This window comes from Xiphias gladius, chromosome 4 (assembly GCF_016859285.1).
Source record: "Xiphias gladius isolate SHS-SW01 ecotype Sanya breed wild chromosome 4, ASM1685928v1, whole genome shotgun sequence".
NCBI classification, from domain to species: domain Eukaryota; kingdom Metazoa; phylum Chordata; class Actinopteri; order Istiophoriformes; family Xiphiidae; genus Xiphias; species Xiphias gladius.
In genome coordinates, this window is record NC_053403.1 from 23,710,012 (window position 1) to 23,728,853 (window position 18,842).

At 40.5% G+C, this 18,842-nt stretch overlaps 1 protein-coding gene across 1 annotated transcript; it reads right to left on the bottom strand.

Annotated features, from left to right (window-relative positions):
- Nucleotides 1-10,803: 10,803 nt before the first annotated feature.
- gpr63 (G protein-coupled receptor 63) lies at nucleotides 10,804-18,276 on the bottom strand. The gene is made up of 3 exons (XM_040125834.1): nucleotides 18,175-18,276; nucleotides 17,872-18,078; nucleotides 10,804-14,147 (listed from the first exon to the last, which is right to left on the bottom strand). Exon 3 carries the CDS (start codon nucleotides 14,030-14,032, stop codon nucleotides 12,800-12,802), a length of 1,233 nt encoding a protein of 410 aa, XP_039981768.1. The 5' UTR covers nucleotides 14,033-14,147; nucleotides 17,872-18,078; nucleotides 18,175-18,276; the 3' UTR covers nucleotides 10,804-12,799.
- Nucleotides 18,277-18,842: the final 566 nt, after the last annotated feature.

Genomic DNA, 18,842 nt, shown 5'->3' on the forward strand with positions numbered 1-18,842 from the left:
TCTGGTCCCTCAAGTTATTCATTGTCAAAGCTTGTAGAGTTATTTAGCTCTGACCACAATGTTGACTCATGTCTCTGAAGCAGCACTCATGTTTGTAGACAAAGCAACTTTCTTGTTGTGGAGCTTTCTGGTAGTCTCCTGATGACGACCCTGTGATTCGGTCAGAAGCTTCAGAACAAGCGAGTACGTGGACCCAAGAGTTCAGAAACATGAAGAGTTCAGCATCTACAGCTCTTGATTTTATACACTCTTCTGATGATGATTGTATGATGCAGCTGAAAGGTCAAAAAGTGAATAACTCACCGTGAGTTTGGATTATCAAAAGCCTGGAAAAGTATTCAAATGAATTGGATCATTTCTACCTCTCATGGAAAGACTTAATGGAAAGACCAATACAAATTTAATGTTGGGAACATGCTATAGTTTCACATGTGGAAATCATTTAGTCACGTCGCCATAGTATTTCTGAGAGAGTGAGAAACAGGACATTGAAAAATATGAATAGTTTGTCTCCCTCTTGTGGCAATTCACGGAACTTCATATACTGTTAAAAAGTCAAGGTTTGAATTTCTATGTGCAAGTTCTTCTTTGTAACACTGGGGGGCACAACAGCCAGCTAAACACAGAGCAATGTTTATCCAGGTTTACAGGGCCAGGAAAAGATGCCCTACCTGACATTTGTCTCCATATGAACTCCAACCAAATACCACAGCTACAGGGTCAAAAGTCTGTGGACACAACACTCATATTTGTTGAACATTCTAAAACCATGAGCAATAATCTGCCATTGTAATCTTGATCTCTGGATTTTCAATCTCAGGTTTCATGTGGAAACCCCGATTCTGGTGGATTCAGGCTTTCCGCCAGATTTGATACTTGGCTGGAAGGATGTGCTAACAATTCCAATTCCAATTCCAGTTCATCCCAAAGGTTTTGTGGATGTGGAAAATTGTATCTATATTTTCAAAGAAGGATTTTCTTTAAAAATAGAATTTGCTACACGGTGCTGGGCTTGAGATGGAGCTGGCTCCAGCTTTGGAAAAGATCCTTTCACATGGCACTGAGGATGCTGGCGAGCATAGACATTGAATAGCCACCTGAAATAAAAAAATAAAAATAAATACAAACTAACCAGTTTATTAGAATATTTAATCGAATGTTACTGAACGACACCAAAACAAAGCTTGACACAGTTATTAGCACCTTTTGATGAATTTAAATGGAGTCTCTTGTCTTCTCTTGAAGACAAGAGAGCTGTCTGAGAGCATCAGAAATGTTATTATCAAAAAAACAATTATCAAAAAAAACAAAGGCCCTTGAAATCCCTGTTTCAACGGTTCATAATGTTATCAAGAAGTTTCACAGTCATAAAACTGTTAAGACGCTTTCAGGACGCGGTTACAGAGAAATCTACAAAGGTTGATGCGTATTGTAGGGAAAAAAAAACACGCAAGGCATCTAAATTGCTTCCGGCTGACCTGGATCAATCCGGAGTGGTGGTTTCAGCCTGTACCAGATGCTGCACACTAAACCAAGTAGGGCTCTATGGGCAAAGGCCAAGGAGGAGACCACCGCTGAAAGAAAGGCACAAAAAGGTAAGACTAATGTTTTCAAAAATTTTCTGGGATAATGTTCTATGGACAGATGAAACCAGAGTAGAGCTCTTTGGGAATGCATTGCATCAGTTTGTTTATAGGTGATGAAATAAAGGAAAAGAACCACCCTACCTACAGTAAAACATGGTGGAGGTTGTATCAGGCTGTGGAGCTGCTTTGCTGCCTCTGGTACTGGAGGCATTGAATGTATCAAAGGAATGATGAAATCAGAAGATTACCATGTCATTTTAGAGCAAAATTTGTTTCCCAGTGTCACAAAACCAGGTGTGAGGAGAATGTCTTGGGTCTTTCAGCAGGACAACGACCAAAAGCAAACATCCAGCAGCACAAAAGAATGGTTGAAAAGGAAAAGATGGAATGTTTTAGGATCTCTAGGGGACAGACATGACATGGACGTCGTAAGCCTTTACACCAATGCTCCACCTCAAGAGGATTTAGAAGCACTTGGTCGTTTTCTACATTTGTGAGATAATGAAACTCTCCCCTACTTATTACTTGGTAGAACTTACTCAGCTGGTTCTTGACAAAGACTACTTCAAATTTGAAGATTCCTTTTACCTACAATGTCAAGGAGTCAGCGTGGGCACTGCATGTTCCCCCAATTATTAATAATAATAATAAGAAGAAGAATAACAATAATAGGAATAAGAATAAGAATCAAACTTTATTTGTATAGCACTTTTCAAAACACGTAACAAAGTGCTTCACAACAGTTAATATAAAACAGACCAACAGAATAAAGTTAAAAATTATAAAATAATTAAAACAAACATCACACAATAAAGCTCTTTTATAAAAATGTCTCTTAAGATGTGAAATAAAACTGGGAATTGACTCTGCAAGTCTGACCTCCTCTTGCAGGTTGTTCCAAAGTCTAGGGACCCCAAAATGGCCTGCAACGCACTGCCCGAGGACCTCAGACTGCATCCTGGCTCACAAGAGGACAAAAGCTCAGAAATATAGGGAGGGGCCAGACTGTGCATGGTCTTAAAAGTAATCAATCCCAACATAAACAGGTAGCCGGTGCAAAGATGCAGAAACAGGGGTGATATGGACGCGTTGTTATGGAATGAGTTAGGAGCTGAGCTGCAGCATTTTGGACTAACTGTAGGCGGTGGATTGATTTCTGACTGAGAGAGGTATATCGGGAGTTGTTGCAGCAGTCGAGGTGGGAAGAAATAAAAGCATGGATGACTTTCTCCAAATCTGTGGCTGATATAAAAGACGTAACCTTGGCTATACTTATCAAATGATAAAAACATGACTGAACAAAGGACTTCACGTGATATTCTAGTACACCAAAGTTTGCCGTGATTTGAGTTCTTTTAGAAGGGGGACCAAGTAGAATGACGTCAGATTTTGTGTGATTTAATTGGAGGAAGTTGTCTGAAATCCAGTATTTTATTTCAGCAGGTCACTTGTGGAGGGTTGCTATGTTAGACTGGTCGCCGGGTCTGATTGGGAGATGGAGATGCGTGCCATCGGCGTAACAGTGACACTGGACATCGTATTTCAGGATGATGTCACAGAGAGTATATAGGTGGAAAATAAAATGGGACACAGAATTGAACCCTGGGGGACACCATAGAAAAAGTTTGCCGGGGATGGGAGCGGATTTGGTCATTGAACCATGGGGGGACTTTGAAAATGATTTGGCTCTGGTTCTGACAGGGGCAACTGAATCCAGTGTAGCCTGGCAGAGCTCATTAAAGGAGTTCACCAGAATTCTAAGTAGAGTTCCATTAGGGCTGTAACTTAAAATTTCATGACCTTCATAAAACCTGAAGTGTTTCATTGACCCGACATTCTAACTCCTTCCCAGTTTATCAATGCGTTCCATCTCAGGAAATGTCGGAAAGGAGTGAAACAATCTGGTTCTAACAATATGCAATCGAAAAAAATTAAGTTAAACAGTAGATTTTGGTACAGTACGTTTTGTACAAGGAGATGTTTGTTAAAATTCCATTTAGAGAATTTTTTTCAGATTTCATTTTTCTATGTCTGCAGAAAAGCTCCTAAAAATCAATGGAATCCTGTGACCAGCACTGGTAACCCTTTTTAAAGATCAGGAAGGGATCCTGAGCTATCGGTTGTCTGAAATGATCAGTGTCCTCACTAGATGGAAAACGTGAGCTGGTGACTTCCTCACTTTAAAGTGGTCCCTGACATGTGACTGCGCTATGTGCTGCGTGGAGGCAGGCACTCTTTCTGCATCCTGGCAGAAGAAGAGGCTGGCGAGGATGATATGCATGCATGAGATCATCATACACACAAGCACATGCTCCACATCGCCATGGAAACAGGCATCTCCTCACGGAAGCCAGATTCTTTTTCTTTCTCTCTGCCTTTTTCCACCGAGGCCTCCGGGTTTGGAAAGTAAGAGATAACAAATGAGGAATTTCATTCTAAAAATGAGACATTCAAAAATGGAGCCTCCTACTCTCAGAATATGATTCATACCAATACAAAATGATGATGTAAAATTAAAACCACACTAATCCCTTGAGACTACAGAAATATAGACTCTTGGGTAACACACGTCTTGCTTTTTTGTTTCCGACTTTTTTGTTTTTGGTTTCCACCACTGCAGCCAATGCATGCAGTGGTGGATATTGTATTATAATCCTCACTTAATCTGTAATTTAATGGAAAATACTCCAGGCACTATCATTAAAATGACAAAAGTGTTACCCCCTCCCCCCAAAAAAGGCATATTTTCAGTTTCGGCCTTTCAATTTTAGTTTAAAACCATCATCAGGATTTACGGGTAAAATATGGGACATCAAGATGACTTCATATTTCACACCCACTAAAGACACTACGCCTAGAGTATTCAAAAGTTCTGCTGTGTATCACTCGCGCTGGCTGTACAGTGGATTGCATGGGCAAACCTGAACCTGCTGCTTCGTTTTCCAGATAAAGTTAACACACAAGGGGACCCAACAGGGCTGTGTATGAATATTTGACTTCAAGTCATGAATTCAGAAAGTAGTGAAAAAATGTCCATCGCAGAGACCAAGGTGGCATCTTCAGATGTCTTGTTTTTGTCCAACAGTCCAAAACCCAAAGATATTCAGTTTACAGGGCTAGAGAACAGAGAAAAGCACCAGATCCTCACATTTGAATAGCTGGAACCAGAGACGTCTGGCTGTCTTTTTACTTAAAAAAAAAAAAGAAAGCTAAACAAACTCAAAGTGATTATTGAGTTACAATAGGGGATTGAGATCAATTTTCTGTTCATCAACTAATCAGCTAATCCATGAATTGACTAATCATTGCACTTCTACTGTCTCTGCTTATTCAAAATGGAAAATACATGGAAAGTACCAGTCGCTCAAAACTGTACCACTTGAGTAATCATATTCATTTTAGGTGAAAACATGTTATAATGCCATAAATGAGTCCGTATTAATAACATTTGGCCCCAGTGAGAATCTGCCATATGAAAGCAGTCAAGCTTATTCACACTCTCCCAATTATATTATCCAGGACTCATACAGTCAATTTATTCCAGTTTTATCCAGTATATAATTGATGTTGTTTATGTAAAACCCTACAACCCCCTTATAAATTCATTTGTACACCATGTACTAATGATTACAGGGACACTGGGTGACTCTGGTTCCCTTGGCAGTGCATGCAACAACATTATGTATAAAAGCATTTCTAAAAATCCCGTGTTAGCCTGAGCAATCGCAGTGCTTATATTGATTCAGGGGCTAATAGACCATTGTTCAAGCAGTACAATCTTCCATTTTCTTGACCCTTTAGTTCTCCCCTTGCAAGATCATTTGCGTACTGCGTGAATATCAATGCAGGCGACAAGACGATGCCTTGATCCTCTTTAAACTGAAAATGCATTCCAATGCATCCACTGTGCACTTCAAAGAGTAAGGAGAAAAACTCACACAGAAGATTTAAGATTCTCAGAAAACATGCTCAGGCTACCAGGAAATCCCAGCGCTTGTTCCCGTTAGGAAGCTTATAAGCCCAGTTTCACAACACGGCAGGTGTGAATGCAAAAATCTGCTCCTTTTTTGCGAAACACCCGAGCCTTGGGAGACTGCAGTTACACAGTATCTCGTGTTAAATTAGTTCAACTGGCTGTGAAATGAGTGGGAAAATAAACATGGCTGTAAATTTCTAACTCTCAACGGTGCAGTGGGCTGTGCCAACATCAGTTACCTGCTCAGTTTAATTTCAGTGTCATGAAATTCACTTATGCCATGAAAAAATGTACGTCATTTGCATAAATCTTCCTAGTCTGGACGTAATTAGCATATGATTTTAGTACGCCAACAGTACCGACTCCATATTATTCCATTTTCAAAGTGATCATACTTAAGGAAATCAAGCTTTTACCAAAAGGCAACTCAATCCTTCTTTAAACCCTCCCTACCTGTCTGTAGCGCACACCATACATTTTGAATTTGTACTTTCCAAATAAAAATATGTAGTTATTTGGCTATTATTCTATGTGGCTCTTAATTTCTTGGACTTGACAAGCTCCCTCAGTTCCCTTTAAAATTTTCCAAATGTCTGCCCAGCTGTCTAATAAAGTCCCATCAGTTTTTGTGAATTTATATTTTTTTCCAAAAACCAGAAAGCAAAGAATTAATAATACAAATCTGTGATGGTTAAAATCAAACGACAGATCAGTGAGGAATTGTTTAGGGCAAAACTAACTATGGGTACAATACCTTTATTTTTGGGTTCAGAAACACAAAAGAAACACAAAACACACAACTGGCATCTGTTAATGTCAGTCGCAAATTTTTTGTCTGTGCCGAAGCTCCAAATTTTCCACCTGCATGACCGATGACCGCTGATTTGAGTCGTTTGTTCTCTGGTCTCTAGCTTTAGGGGGATTTGTTACCCTAAAAAAAACAATGAACAATCATGGACCATGAAACAGTGAGTGACACTGAAATGATATAGTAAGAACGCCAGATTGGTACACACAGTAATATAAGCACAAATGGCTCTCTGACTTTATCTTTTCTCCTTAGATGAACATCACTTCATCCACCATCACCAAGCATCCTCCTGAGACATCTGCAAGTTCCTGTTGCTTAGTAATAGTCTTCAGTGCTATGATTAAAGTGAACTTCAAAGGTCTGGGCATGCTCATCACTCACTGGCTGCATAATGAATCCCAGGGTGGAAGCTGATTAAGAACACCATCTTTTATAATCACACGTCTGGAGCAAATCAAACTCGAGCGGTCTCAGCGCTCACCGGATGTATCCGTAGCTGACCCAGCTGCAACAGGTCACTGAGGTCACTGCCGGTGCAGCCAGGCCCATATCTGCGTAGAAAAACGACCTGCTGACCTTTTCTTGACAGGCGGTGATGCTACAAGCTGCCAGCAACCTCATTTGCTCTGCTTTCATGTCTCACTCTCCGCACAGATTAACTTCTCTTTGATGTGTCTTTTGGGCTGACATAAAGGTGGGCAGCTCTTAGAGGCATACTGTTTCACATTAAATACTGACTTACAATCATAGTCATTTCACATGCAACATAACATGGGCAGGTAGTTGTGCCAGCAGGTGTCATTGTAGACTAAATGTAAATTGTATTTCATACCATCGATAAAAGTATTGAAGTTTAATTTTTTCGTTTTTTTTTAAAATAATTTGCATTCCGTATTAAACATTTGTATTTAGAGGTACACTCTGGAGTTGTGCTGTAATCAAGCACATACTGTATCTTTACATTCACTGGAGCTACCAAAACGCATTGCGTGTCTCCTGCAGGCCTAACAAGCACGTGGAATGCATTTCCTCCCTTACATAACATTTGCAAGCCACTTTTAAAGATCTGAAAACCTGACTTTCTTTGAATCAGCTGTTAAATGCTCTTCCCGCTTCCCCCCCTCGTTCTAAAATCTATTTCTAAAGCATCAACCAAATCTAGGATTCGTTCAGCGACTCAAACAGGTCTGATGCTGTGCACATTAGATGCTATTAAGGTGGACAAACAGTTGGCTAATCAGAGTTTTGTAGGCTGGATTAAAAATGGGTAAATCATCTTCCTAGCTAATTACATCCATGAAAAATAGTGAAAGAAAAGTGGTGACGGGCATGGATGAGACTGACACAGGCTTACAGAAAAGACTTTTCAATTGTTGTGAAAGACATTGAGTTAATTGCTCCTAGCTACCGCAACCACTGCTTCTGTTTTGACTGCTAATTAGTCAGATGACAGATACATTACTTGCCACTGATTGGTTAGGCCAAAACAAAACAGCATAGGCTAGTACCCTGAGTAATGACGTGAAAATAAGTGGCAGTTAAGTATGTTTATTAGGCTAACTTCTTATTGGTGCATAGCTATGTTTCTCATCATATCACTGGGACCAACTGGGAAGGAATGTGTGTCCTAGCACCTAAATGCTTGTGCACGTACAATACGTTTAGGACTAGGTTCAGGTTTATTGTCATCTCCCATCTCTGCACAGCATCTCTGGATCTCAGCCAGAGTGACCATCGGGTTCTTTGTCACCAAGGCCCCAATTGATTAGTTTGGCTGGGCAGCCTGCTCAAGGAAGAGTCCTGGTTGTTCCAGACTTCTTCCATTGAAGAATTATTGAGGCCACTGTGCTCTTGGGAACCATAAACGCTGCAGAAATTTTTTGTAGCCTTCCCCGGATCTATGCCTCGACACGATCCTGTCTCCAAGCTCTGCAGGCAGTTCCTTCGACCTGATGGCTTGGGTTTTGATCTGATATACATTGTCAGCTGTGAGACCTTATATAGACCAGTGTGTGCTTTTCCAAATCATGTCCAATCAATTGAATGTACCCCAGGTGGACTCCAATCAAGGTAGAAACATCTCAAAGATGATCAAGAGAAATGGGAGCCACCCGAGCTACATTTCAGGTGTCATAGCGAAGGGTCTGAATATTTAGGTCAATGTGATATTTCAGTTTTTCACTTTTAATACATTTGCAAAAATTTCTGTTTTTGCTATGTCATTATGGGATATTAAGTGCAGATTGATGAGGGAAAAATGAATTTAAACGATACTAGCATACAGCTGCAACATAACAATGTGAAAAAAGTGAAGCGGGCTGAATACTTTCTGAATGCACTGTATGCATGTTACAACAGCAGTGAACTTCTTCAACAGATATTTAGCTGGTCGTGTGTCAAAGTCTGTTCCCCCGTCTGAATGGTGTTTCCCATAGCCCCCCAGGGTAACGTTGAAGTGGCAAAGTGTATTTCAAATTCCTTTCTCCAAAATTTAGATTCAATTTACAAAAAACAAAAATGGTGATACAGTAGCAAGTGCTTTACTGTATAAAATACCGTCGGAAATTGATTGTAGCTCAGGAGTCTGCGGCGTATGCACAGAGCTGATCCACAGAGTAATGTGGAAATACGTGTTTATTGAATTTTTCAAATGTCATTTTCAATGATCATCAGATACAGAAACCCATTCAATTCCACTGTATTGACGTGGAGGTGGAAATCTCAGAGACAGATTCATCACTGGATGCTGGGCTGGACGTATAAAGCCAAAACCATCTGCATGGCTAAGTGTGAAAATGTTTTTCAGAATTACAGTGAACTAACCCTTAAAGTTCCTTTACCTGAATCTGTTCTAGCACAATCTGAAATTGAATTTAGGATCTTTGAATTTTCTAGAGAAAATTACAGGGTCCCAGGTTTATCGCACAGTAGCCTGTTTAACATAAAATAATTTATGAATATGCACAATATAAGCACAATAGCCACAAACTACCAGAAATGAATTACCACAATACATGGAGCTTTTGGGGGTCTGGGGGACATGGTCAGTTGCCCACTTTGCACAGCTAGTAACCCAGCCAGGAAAATATAGAATACACATTCAAAAAAAAAACAATCATTGGAAACAGAGATCAGAGCTAAAGCTTCCTGCACAAAAAAAACAAAAACAAAACTGTGAGACTGTGCACAGATTTGAGGGTGGTTGTCAGGCACAGCACCTAAAACAGCTCCCTGGCATTTCTATTATCAGTACATTCCAAAACACACTGTTGACTTGACCGAAGAGTATGACTGGCAGGCCAAGTCAAAGTGCAAGCAGGCTTAGGGGAAAATCATCGTATGCAGGAGTAATGCATAAATGCACAGCAGGCGTCTGTTGCCCTCGCGAAAGTATTCAGCGGAGAAGATGACAGGAAGTGGAGTCCCTGAGTGGAAAAAGGAGACACAGATGACGCATTGGGAGGAGGATAATTAACGCAGAGGTTGGACAGAGGCATCACAGGAAAACTGGGCTCCCAAATGTGATGCCTTACATATACACTGATGTTTTTTACATGCACAGTGAATGCCATATGCTATCACACCCCAAACCAAAATTCATCAAAAATTAAATTTGCAGTTGATGACTTCCATTGGGTACATGAGCATTAAAACTCTTAATGATTGCTTGGGAACTCATCAAAACTAAAAATATAAGAGTATATGAATCCAACAAGAAATATCCTATAGTCTTGTGTCATACTAAAATAACAGAATTGCCTCTTATTAAAGTTGGGAACACTGATATGGATCGTCAACAACATGAGCTTCTTACATGACTCAGAATCCCGGTTTCTAGAGGTACGGGTTTAACCAAATATTTAGGTATCCCAATTATATTGAGAAATTAATGTTCAAGTAAACACATTCAGCGTTGTATGGAAAATGAGGACACGCAGCAGGATAAACATTTGCCTTTAACAAGGGACTACATTACATACAGGTTATAATACTAGCTGCAAGCCAGCATTCTTTGTCCTGACCTTGAGAAGCTGTTTCAGCTGTATTCACCTGAACGGCCAACACTTCTTTCATTCAAGTAAACTTTAAACGAAGATATAAAAAATGTCTTTAAAAACATGAACTAGGGGTGAGAATCCTTCTATCACAGTTAATTTTACAAATGATGATATGGTACATTTTTCCCCGAAAGAGGCTGTTTTTCCTAAGACATTTTGACATGTCATAGTAGGAAAAGCACAGGTGTAAATTATTAAATGAATGAAGGCTGAATTCCATTTAGCTGCTGTTGAAGTCCTGGTATCTTCCTTGCTGGCGCATTACCGTACTGTCAAGGCTTACTGAGGCACTGGAATAGAACAGAACCATGATGATGAATGATTGAAGCACAATAACGCATACAAACAAAAAACCCACTTCAAACAGGTTACCAAGGTAAGAAATGTCTATTTCTTTATTACATTCAACAGTACAGTACACTGAAATTGCACATTTTCACCAGATATAGCAGCTTTCTGACTGGCAAAGGAACTAATCATTAGGCACATCCAAGACATATAAATTGAAACACACATGTTCAAATGTGTCTCTGCCACTTTTTGACCACATTCACATTCCATTTAAGCCGTTAATTTACATGCCTTCTACACAGCTAAAACAAATTGTCCTTCCCCGACAACTCGTGATTCCAGTGGCAAGAAAAGACATACGGTCAAGTCAAACCCAGCAGCGCCTGGCTCCTTAGCACAATATTAAAAGGAAAAATTAATCCGTGGATACTCTCGCATGGTATGCGCCATTCAGTGTATTCCAGTAGTTATAAAGTGTTTTCATTTATTTTTATGATTTCCTTCAGTTGACAACTTCACTTGAAAGGTTTCTTTTATTATCCAGAATGACACTGTAATGTATAAACCTCAGAAAAGAAGTGTGTACTGTCGGTTGTTTAGGTGGAAAAAGAGCCATAGCTAGAGTGATGATACAATAGCAAGAAAACAATTTTATCCATGTTTGTGTTTCTTGGCATTAAATGCAATGTTGCTGCACTGCATTCTGGTCTAATGAGTAGGCCTTGGTATCCAATTTTAATATCTTTTGTACCAAAAGAAATATGCTGGCTGAACCAAGTACTACAAACAGTCAAGTATTGTCAATAATGGAATATGGAATATCTAACGGTGAGTCCGGTTGCATTTTATGCGTTAGATATTCCATGACCTACTCAGAATCTTCACATGCACCCTGACAGTTTCTGAACCTCAGTGAAAAATGGTAAGTCAGACTGACATTAGCCCTGAATTAAACATTGTGGGGGTTCCTACAAAAAAAATGAAAAAAAGTTGACCATGACTCAATTTTTGCTGCAACACAACATCATCTGGCAATGTACTGCACTGGCCAATCAAATATGTAGCACACACTGGTGGATTACTCTGTAATGAGAATGGCATAACACTACTGTTTACCTCATAACTGTCAAGATACAGGAGATGATTGCTGTTGTGATAACGTTCCAGAGTAGGGACAGGTAATGAACCTGATAACCTTTCAAGACCTACTATATTGTCTCCGTAGCAATGTTATTAAAAACTGGTAAAAAGAACTGGAATGTCTGGTAAGGCTCGTAATGTTGTTTACTTATTCTTTGATCAAATAGTACCTTCAGCTTGGAGAACACATTTGTGATGAAATATTCTAACCTCAAGGTCCGATTCTGACTGCATCCCAAAGTCTGAACAGAGAAAGCGATCAAAGTCGCTCCGCCATATACAGTATAACCACTTGTTACAGAAGTTCCATTTACAGGTCACGAGATTACACCTGAGCAAGTTCCGCTCACTGAAAATGGCCATGGGATACACTGAAAGTTCCAAAAAAGGTTAGTAAGTAAACCTTGAGTTTAGAATATTTTATCCCAAACAGAAAGTTCCTGATTTAGATTTAACACCTGCCAACATGATGGCTTCTTTTGTTAAATGAAAACAGGCTTTTGTAGAAAAACATGTATATTCCTCAAAGTAAGGTATCAAATGAAGTATTGTTTTGGTAGAGTAACTCAGGTACTGTAACAGAACTAGTATCAACCAATTTTGATTAATACCCAGCCCTATTTCAAAGTTGTAAAATCCTGGCTTCTGGCATTATGAACCAGAATAGTGCAGTGTTTTGGTATCTTTTAAGCCTTAAAACTTATGGATGGATGACTTTCTGGGTTGTTTTTCATCTTCAAACTGGTCCCTGTAGCAACACGCCCACATCGAAACTGCTCCTTGCCATTTTTAATGCAGTGCTACTTTTAGTCTGAACACTTGCTAAGAGAAGTATACCGTCACACAGCAAAACAGGCCCACAAATGCAAAGTACATTATGTAAAGATGCGCTTTTTAAAAAAAATATTGTTTAAGTGTTTGAGGATGGATTTTTCCTTTAAACCACAGAACGATGCTCTCCACACACATACACTGCACTCGGCTGTATGCGCCTCTTCGTGTTTCCTGGCAGCTGAGGAAGAAACTTGAAGTACTTGGGCATCAGATCCAGACAGGCATCGCGGAACTTCTTGATCCGCCAGTAGTAAATGAGAGGGTTGAGGGCTGACTTGAGGTAGCACAACCACAGGACCCATGTGCTGATTTGAAAAAAGCTGTCTTTATGGTAGAACCCATCGCTAAAGGTAGTTACCAGACTGTAGGCAGTGAAAGGTGCCCAGCACACTGTAAACACAGAAAAGAGGATGAGGATGGTGGTGAAGGCACGGGTCTTGAAGCTCATGTCTATGTTCATTTGGAAGGGCCTCTGGAGGCTCAGCAGGCCCAGTTTGCTGGCCTGGCTCAGACAGATGCCGTCTGGGTGGCTGTGGATGCGGATCGCATTGTGTCGGATGGTGTTCAGGATCCCCATGAATGTGTACAGCATAACCATGAAAGGCATAAAGAAGAAGACTAGCATTAGGATCAATACATAGGCATGGTAGCCTGACTCAATGCTGTAGCCAAATACACACTGAGGGGCCCGGGGAGGGATCTCTAGGGGGGGGGAACCAACAGCCAGGGGGAAAGAGAAAATGAAAGACAGTCCCCATGTGACCACTATAAGCACTTTAGCTCTCTGTGGGCTCAGCTTATCTTGCTTCTGGACAATAATAAGAAAACGATCTATGCTTATTATAAGCAGCACAGCCACACCTTCCATCACAAAGAACCAGAAGAGCATGGCTGACACTCGACAGAAAAGGTCTCCAAAAATCCAGTTGGTGGTCACGACGGTAACCAGAGCGAAGGGCATGTTCAGGATGGCCAGCATCATGTCTGCAAATGCCAGGCTTGCCAGGAGGATGTTGATGGCTGAGCGCATGGCAGATCTCTGGTACACCATAAGGCACACCACCATGTTTCCCAACAGAGCCACCAGCAGGATGGCAACCATGATGAAGCAAAAGAAGACCTGCAGAGGTAGGCTCACACCCTGCAGACTCTCCGGGGCCTCCGCTGTTGGCGTGACTGGCTCCGGGGGCGATTGGGAGCCCAGGGAAACATTCGCCATGGAGATGTTCTCCATCGATGGCCTCTCAAAAAGGTTCAGCAGGCCAGTAAAGAGGCAGCAGAGACTGGCGTTAATGTCCCTGGCCTCTGGAAGGGGAACAGTAGTGGAGTGAACCATTCTTCCCCAAGGTGAGCAGGCATTGTTGCTGGTGAGATCACTCTGAACATGATGCTGTGGATGCAGGTATTCCCAGCTCAATGCAACGTGGCGTTGTCTTCATGGCTGCGAGACCCTATGACGTACACAAAAATGTAGTGAATGCTAAGAAAATAAAAAAGGGTATGTGAAAGGGCATTATGAAAGCAGATCAAACCGGCATTATTTCCATCAAAATTCCCCTTGAAGTTGCAATGACAGCAAGGTGTAATCCACTCAGTTACACGCCTGCACCTCCCCAATTAATTCACACCACCATATCACAAACCTGCACCAGAGTCCACCAGAATGAAACAAAAAATTGTTTTAATTTACATTTTGTAATTTTCCAATGGATTTACATGAAAACTACTGCCCTTCCTTTCACAGAAGCGAATCACAATTTGTTCCACTTACAGCTACAATTTTGTATGTATGAAAGCATGACGGATTCAATTACAGTGTTATGATTAAAGATCAAATGAACCGTGGAACCTGCGCACTAAAGTCTTCCCTTCCTATCTGCAGACTTCTCTACAACCCTGTACCTGAGAAAACATGGAAATGATGACCTGAGCAACTTGGTCCAAAATTCTACATAAACGTGAATGCTACACACACTGAAAGTAAATTAGGCCGAGGGAATAGTTCAGCATTTTGTAAAACATGCTTTACTTTCTTTCTGACAGTGACATGAAAATATCAATACCAATCATATGTCTGTGTGTTAAAGGCCAATTCATGGTTTCTCTGTTTGTTGTTGAAATAAAATGAAAAAAATGAAAGTAGAGAATAAAAACAAAACGTTTGTCGAAAATAATCTTGTATTTGCCTGAAATGTGAAAAGATCATGTTCAAGTGCTTTACTTACCTGCTGCCAGTAACCAACAGCCAGCGTTCAACGGGGGACAAGTCAAATACTGCAATAAAACCCCTTATCACTTGTATAAACATGGGACACTGTTTATTTCAGACTGCCTGCTATCATTTACAATGACTAAGCGACAAATGCCAAGTAATAAATGTCCTGTAGAAAAGAGTCCATTTGCAAGTACTTAAAATAATGTCCATGTGAATTAAGCTGTTTCATTCATTAAAAAAATAATAATAATAAATAATCAAGCAAATACAATCACAAGCAATTATTATGAGAACAGTGCATGTCAGCCTTTTATGCAGCCATGCTAAAACACAGGTTGGCTGCTGCTTTGATACCCGGATATGTAGCTATTCAACAGACAGTATTATCACGTCACCAGGACAGTCAAGAGAGAAAAGCCGTAGTAAGGAGTAAAACAGGCTGGCAGCAACTAAGCTGGGAAGACTTTGCTTTATTCATTTGGTGATGACAGCTATTGTCTTCTGCTCATCGCTTCATTATAATGAAGACCTAGTGAAAGAGCAAATAAAAAACTAGTCTAATTTTGGCCTACTTCCTGCTCCGCTCACTTCACACACATACACAGTTCCTTTTCTAAAGGACGTGGGCTTTGTGGATAACAGTTCTCAACATACTGTGCAGCAGACTGCCATAATCGGGAAGGTAAGGCCACATCTCTTTCTCTTACTTTAGGGGCGGCGAGACCTAAAAAGTTAAAATAGCCGCTTAAGCCCTCCAAGCAATGGAATAAACCTGCAGTAAAAATGGGTGATCGGGTACTTGGCGTTCTGAAAGACGGGGAGTTGTTCAGGTAATCTATGTTGCAATGCAATTATGCAATAGAGAACTGTAGAGAGAAAATGCTGACACCTTTTCAGCCACATCTTGTGACCTCGAATTGCAAGTAAGAACAATTAGGAGACAAAGGGTTCCGGCCTACTATGCCATTGATGGTGTATAAAAATACTAGTTTATGTCAAAAACAACCTGTCAGTGTGCCGTGTTTATTTGAGGTGCCACTGATGAGTGCCACTGATGAACAGCACTGATGTGTCTGTGAGAGAAATACCTATGTCTGTCACTCTAAATGACACGATTTCTACATATTAAACAGTGTAAGCTTTGATGGAGATGAACGAATATATCATATACTCTAACAAAGTATCTGTGGAAAGAAAATGCTTTTGTAACATGTCATGCACTGACGACTGAATCTGCCATAACACTTACATACAGGCATGGAGAGGTCTTAGTTTCAAGACTTCAGTAATATGGAAGTAGAAGAACTCAACAACTGAATACCTGAGTGTGAAACTAGGAATCTCCCTTTTTATTCAAAATTTAATCCACTGCGTAAAAAAAGGAAAAAAGTAAATAAATATTTGATTAGTAATCATCTGTTTGAATTCAAAATTCCAAGTGTATGAGTGCAACGTGACATGGCCGTTCATCCAGGGAGAAGTGTTTGTAAAATACACTGTCTGACCCAGTGCACGTCCCGTTTCCTTATCAGTATACAAGGCTGCTGTTGTTCTCTCTGCTAACACAAAATGGACAAAAGCAGCAAGCGAGCTGAACAGATAATCATAACCCCAAACCTTTTGAGAAGTACTGAGAGGAAGCATCTGGATTAAAAAAAAAAAAAAAAAGGGATAGAGGCAAGTCTGTTTGCTGACTCTTCAAAATGCAACTGCCTTAAAGCGATGTTAGCTTTTCATTCCAGTGAGTCAGCGGAGGCACAGGGCAACTGTAATTCTACAACCTGTAGTTCAAGATAGGTTATGTGAGTTATGCATTAATTTGACTTTGTTCAGAGTCCGTTTTTTGAAAAAGTGATGGTCCTAGTTGCAACTAACAAGTCTGATCAGTTTTTAACACCAATGAATTTATAGGACTCAGCTATTTGAATTTTTAATCTTTGAATTGTGCTGTCAAAATTGAATCAAATCCAACATTAGCAACAGACGCTTTCCACTAAAAGCGCGAGCTTTTAGGTCCAAAAAGGAACTTGAATACATAGAATTTTGGAAAACCCCATGTTTGAATTTGACAACCCTTGTCAAAAATACTTAAAACCATTTTTTGGAATTTGCAAAACTTATGTTCTGGAGTTTTCGAAAGGGGGTGGTTGAAAGCACACAAATTCAGATAGATGGTTCAAAGTAAAACATATCAGTGCTATAGATCCAGTGGCATTTAAACGTCAACATTTAGTATTAGGTGGTGATTATTCCACAATTAGGTATCCAGCTGTTTCTAAGACCTAAATCCCAACAGCCTGCCTTTGTTTGAATAACAGTCACTTCATTCTCGTGGTTTCTTTTCCATTTGTGTTACCTAGCTAGCCTAGTTATTGCTCACTTTTGGTATTAAGCTTGGTATGTGTTGATATACATTAAAAATATGTCAATAAGTGCATTTTTCTGACTACAAGTTTTACACAATAAGCTAGCTGGTGGCCATATGTTAGACAAATGGGGAAGTGGTCCCTGAGAGAGAGACTCAGACTGCGTTCTACTCAGAAGGCAAATCACATCCAAGCATTTCAAGAGCTGACTGATGGATGCGTCTGTGAGATGAGCTCAGAGGTGCTCAGGAAAATGGATCCAAATGCCAGGCAAATCAATGCCAAGTTAAATGACACTTGACTCCAGATAAGAGCAGTACGTGACAAGTGTGGTGGCTGCTTTCGGGACCGATTCAGTGATTTGAACAGCCTCGACTGCTCCGTTGTTATGCCACCAAAATGGGTGAGTGTTCACGGAGAGTCCGCGGAGAGTTTACATCTCTGTGGACGACGAAAGCCGCGGGTGTTTATGACCAAGCGCCCACTGAGTACGGCGTAATGTCGGGATTTAGCACACGTTTTTGAAAAAGTAATATCTGAATTGCGTTGTCGGCCGCTCCTGGTCGGGTTCGAATGGTTTCCACTGATTATTACCTGCTTCAGTCTCCCATGTTGAAGCTCAGTCCTCCAGACGGTGCATCCCGCCGCTCAAAATGCTTTCGCCTCCTCGTTGCAGTCAAGACATAGAACCGTCGCTTTTTTTTTTGCCAGTGACGCTTTTCTTCTTTTCTTTTTTTTTCTGAAATGTAGACCTGCGGTTGTGTATTGTATCAACAGTGCCACAGCCGACGATGCCACCACCTACACAAGTGAAGCCGTAGAAAAAGTGAAATCCGCATTTGGTTGGTCTCGCTTTGTTTCCAGGAGAGCACGGGAGAGACGGCGGCGATTGTTCACCTTTTTTTGGAGTGGATAAACACTAAGCTCGCGTTTTCCAGACTTCTGTTCCTCCCGATTCTTTCCGGCGTGAGATGCGAGCTGCACATCCTCCACTACCGGACGTATCAGGCTATCTACTGCGAGTCGCAGATATTATCGCTACACTGTTGCAAACTACACTCACTGTGAGCTACCTGCGGCAAGGCAACCATAGTAACGGAGACCACTTCCTATCTGGGTTTTCAAAATTATTGCCCTTAAAAATTGTTCGTTTTTGTGTGTGTGTGGTTCTTTCAGTAACAGACACGGGAGACTGATGCCTAAATGGACATTATTACATATAAGATAAATGGCCACCCACTCTCTGTCAAGGGTAGACTCAAAATGCAATATGAAATGCTTAATTTGAAGAAAGAAGGAGCCTACATGTGGATAAAACTAAGCCACTAAACAAATATATAAAAGTATCTGTTTTTCTGAATATTGGGAGCATATTGTCACAATGAGGGGCCAGTGTAGTATGTATGTATGTAACCGTTATTGTGCTATCAACGGCATGTGGAGGCTACTTGACTGACTGTGCAGAGAACTGAATTCGGATTACAGAGTGTACTTGTAATTGAACATGCTTATCAGAAACTTATATAATTTGATTTTTTTTTAATTCTTACTGTGAAAAAAAATAA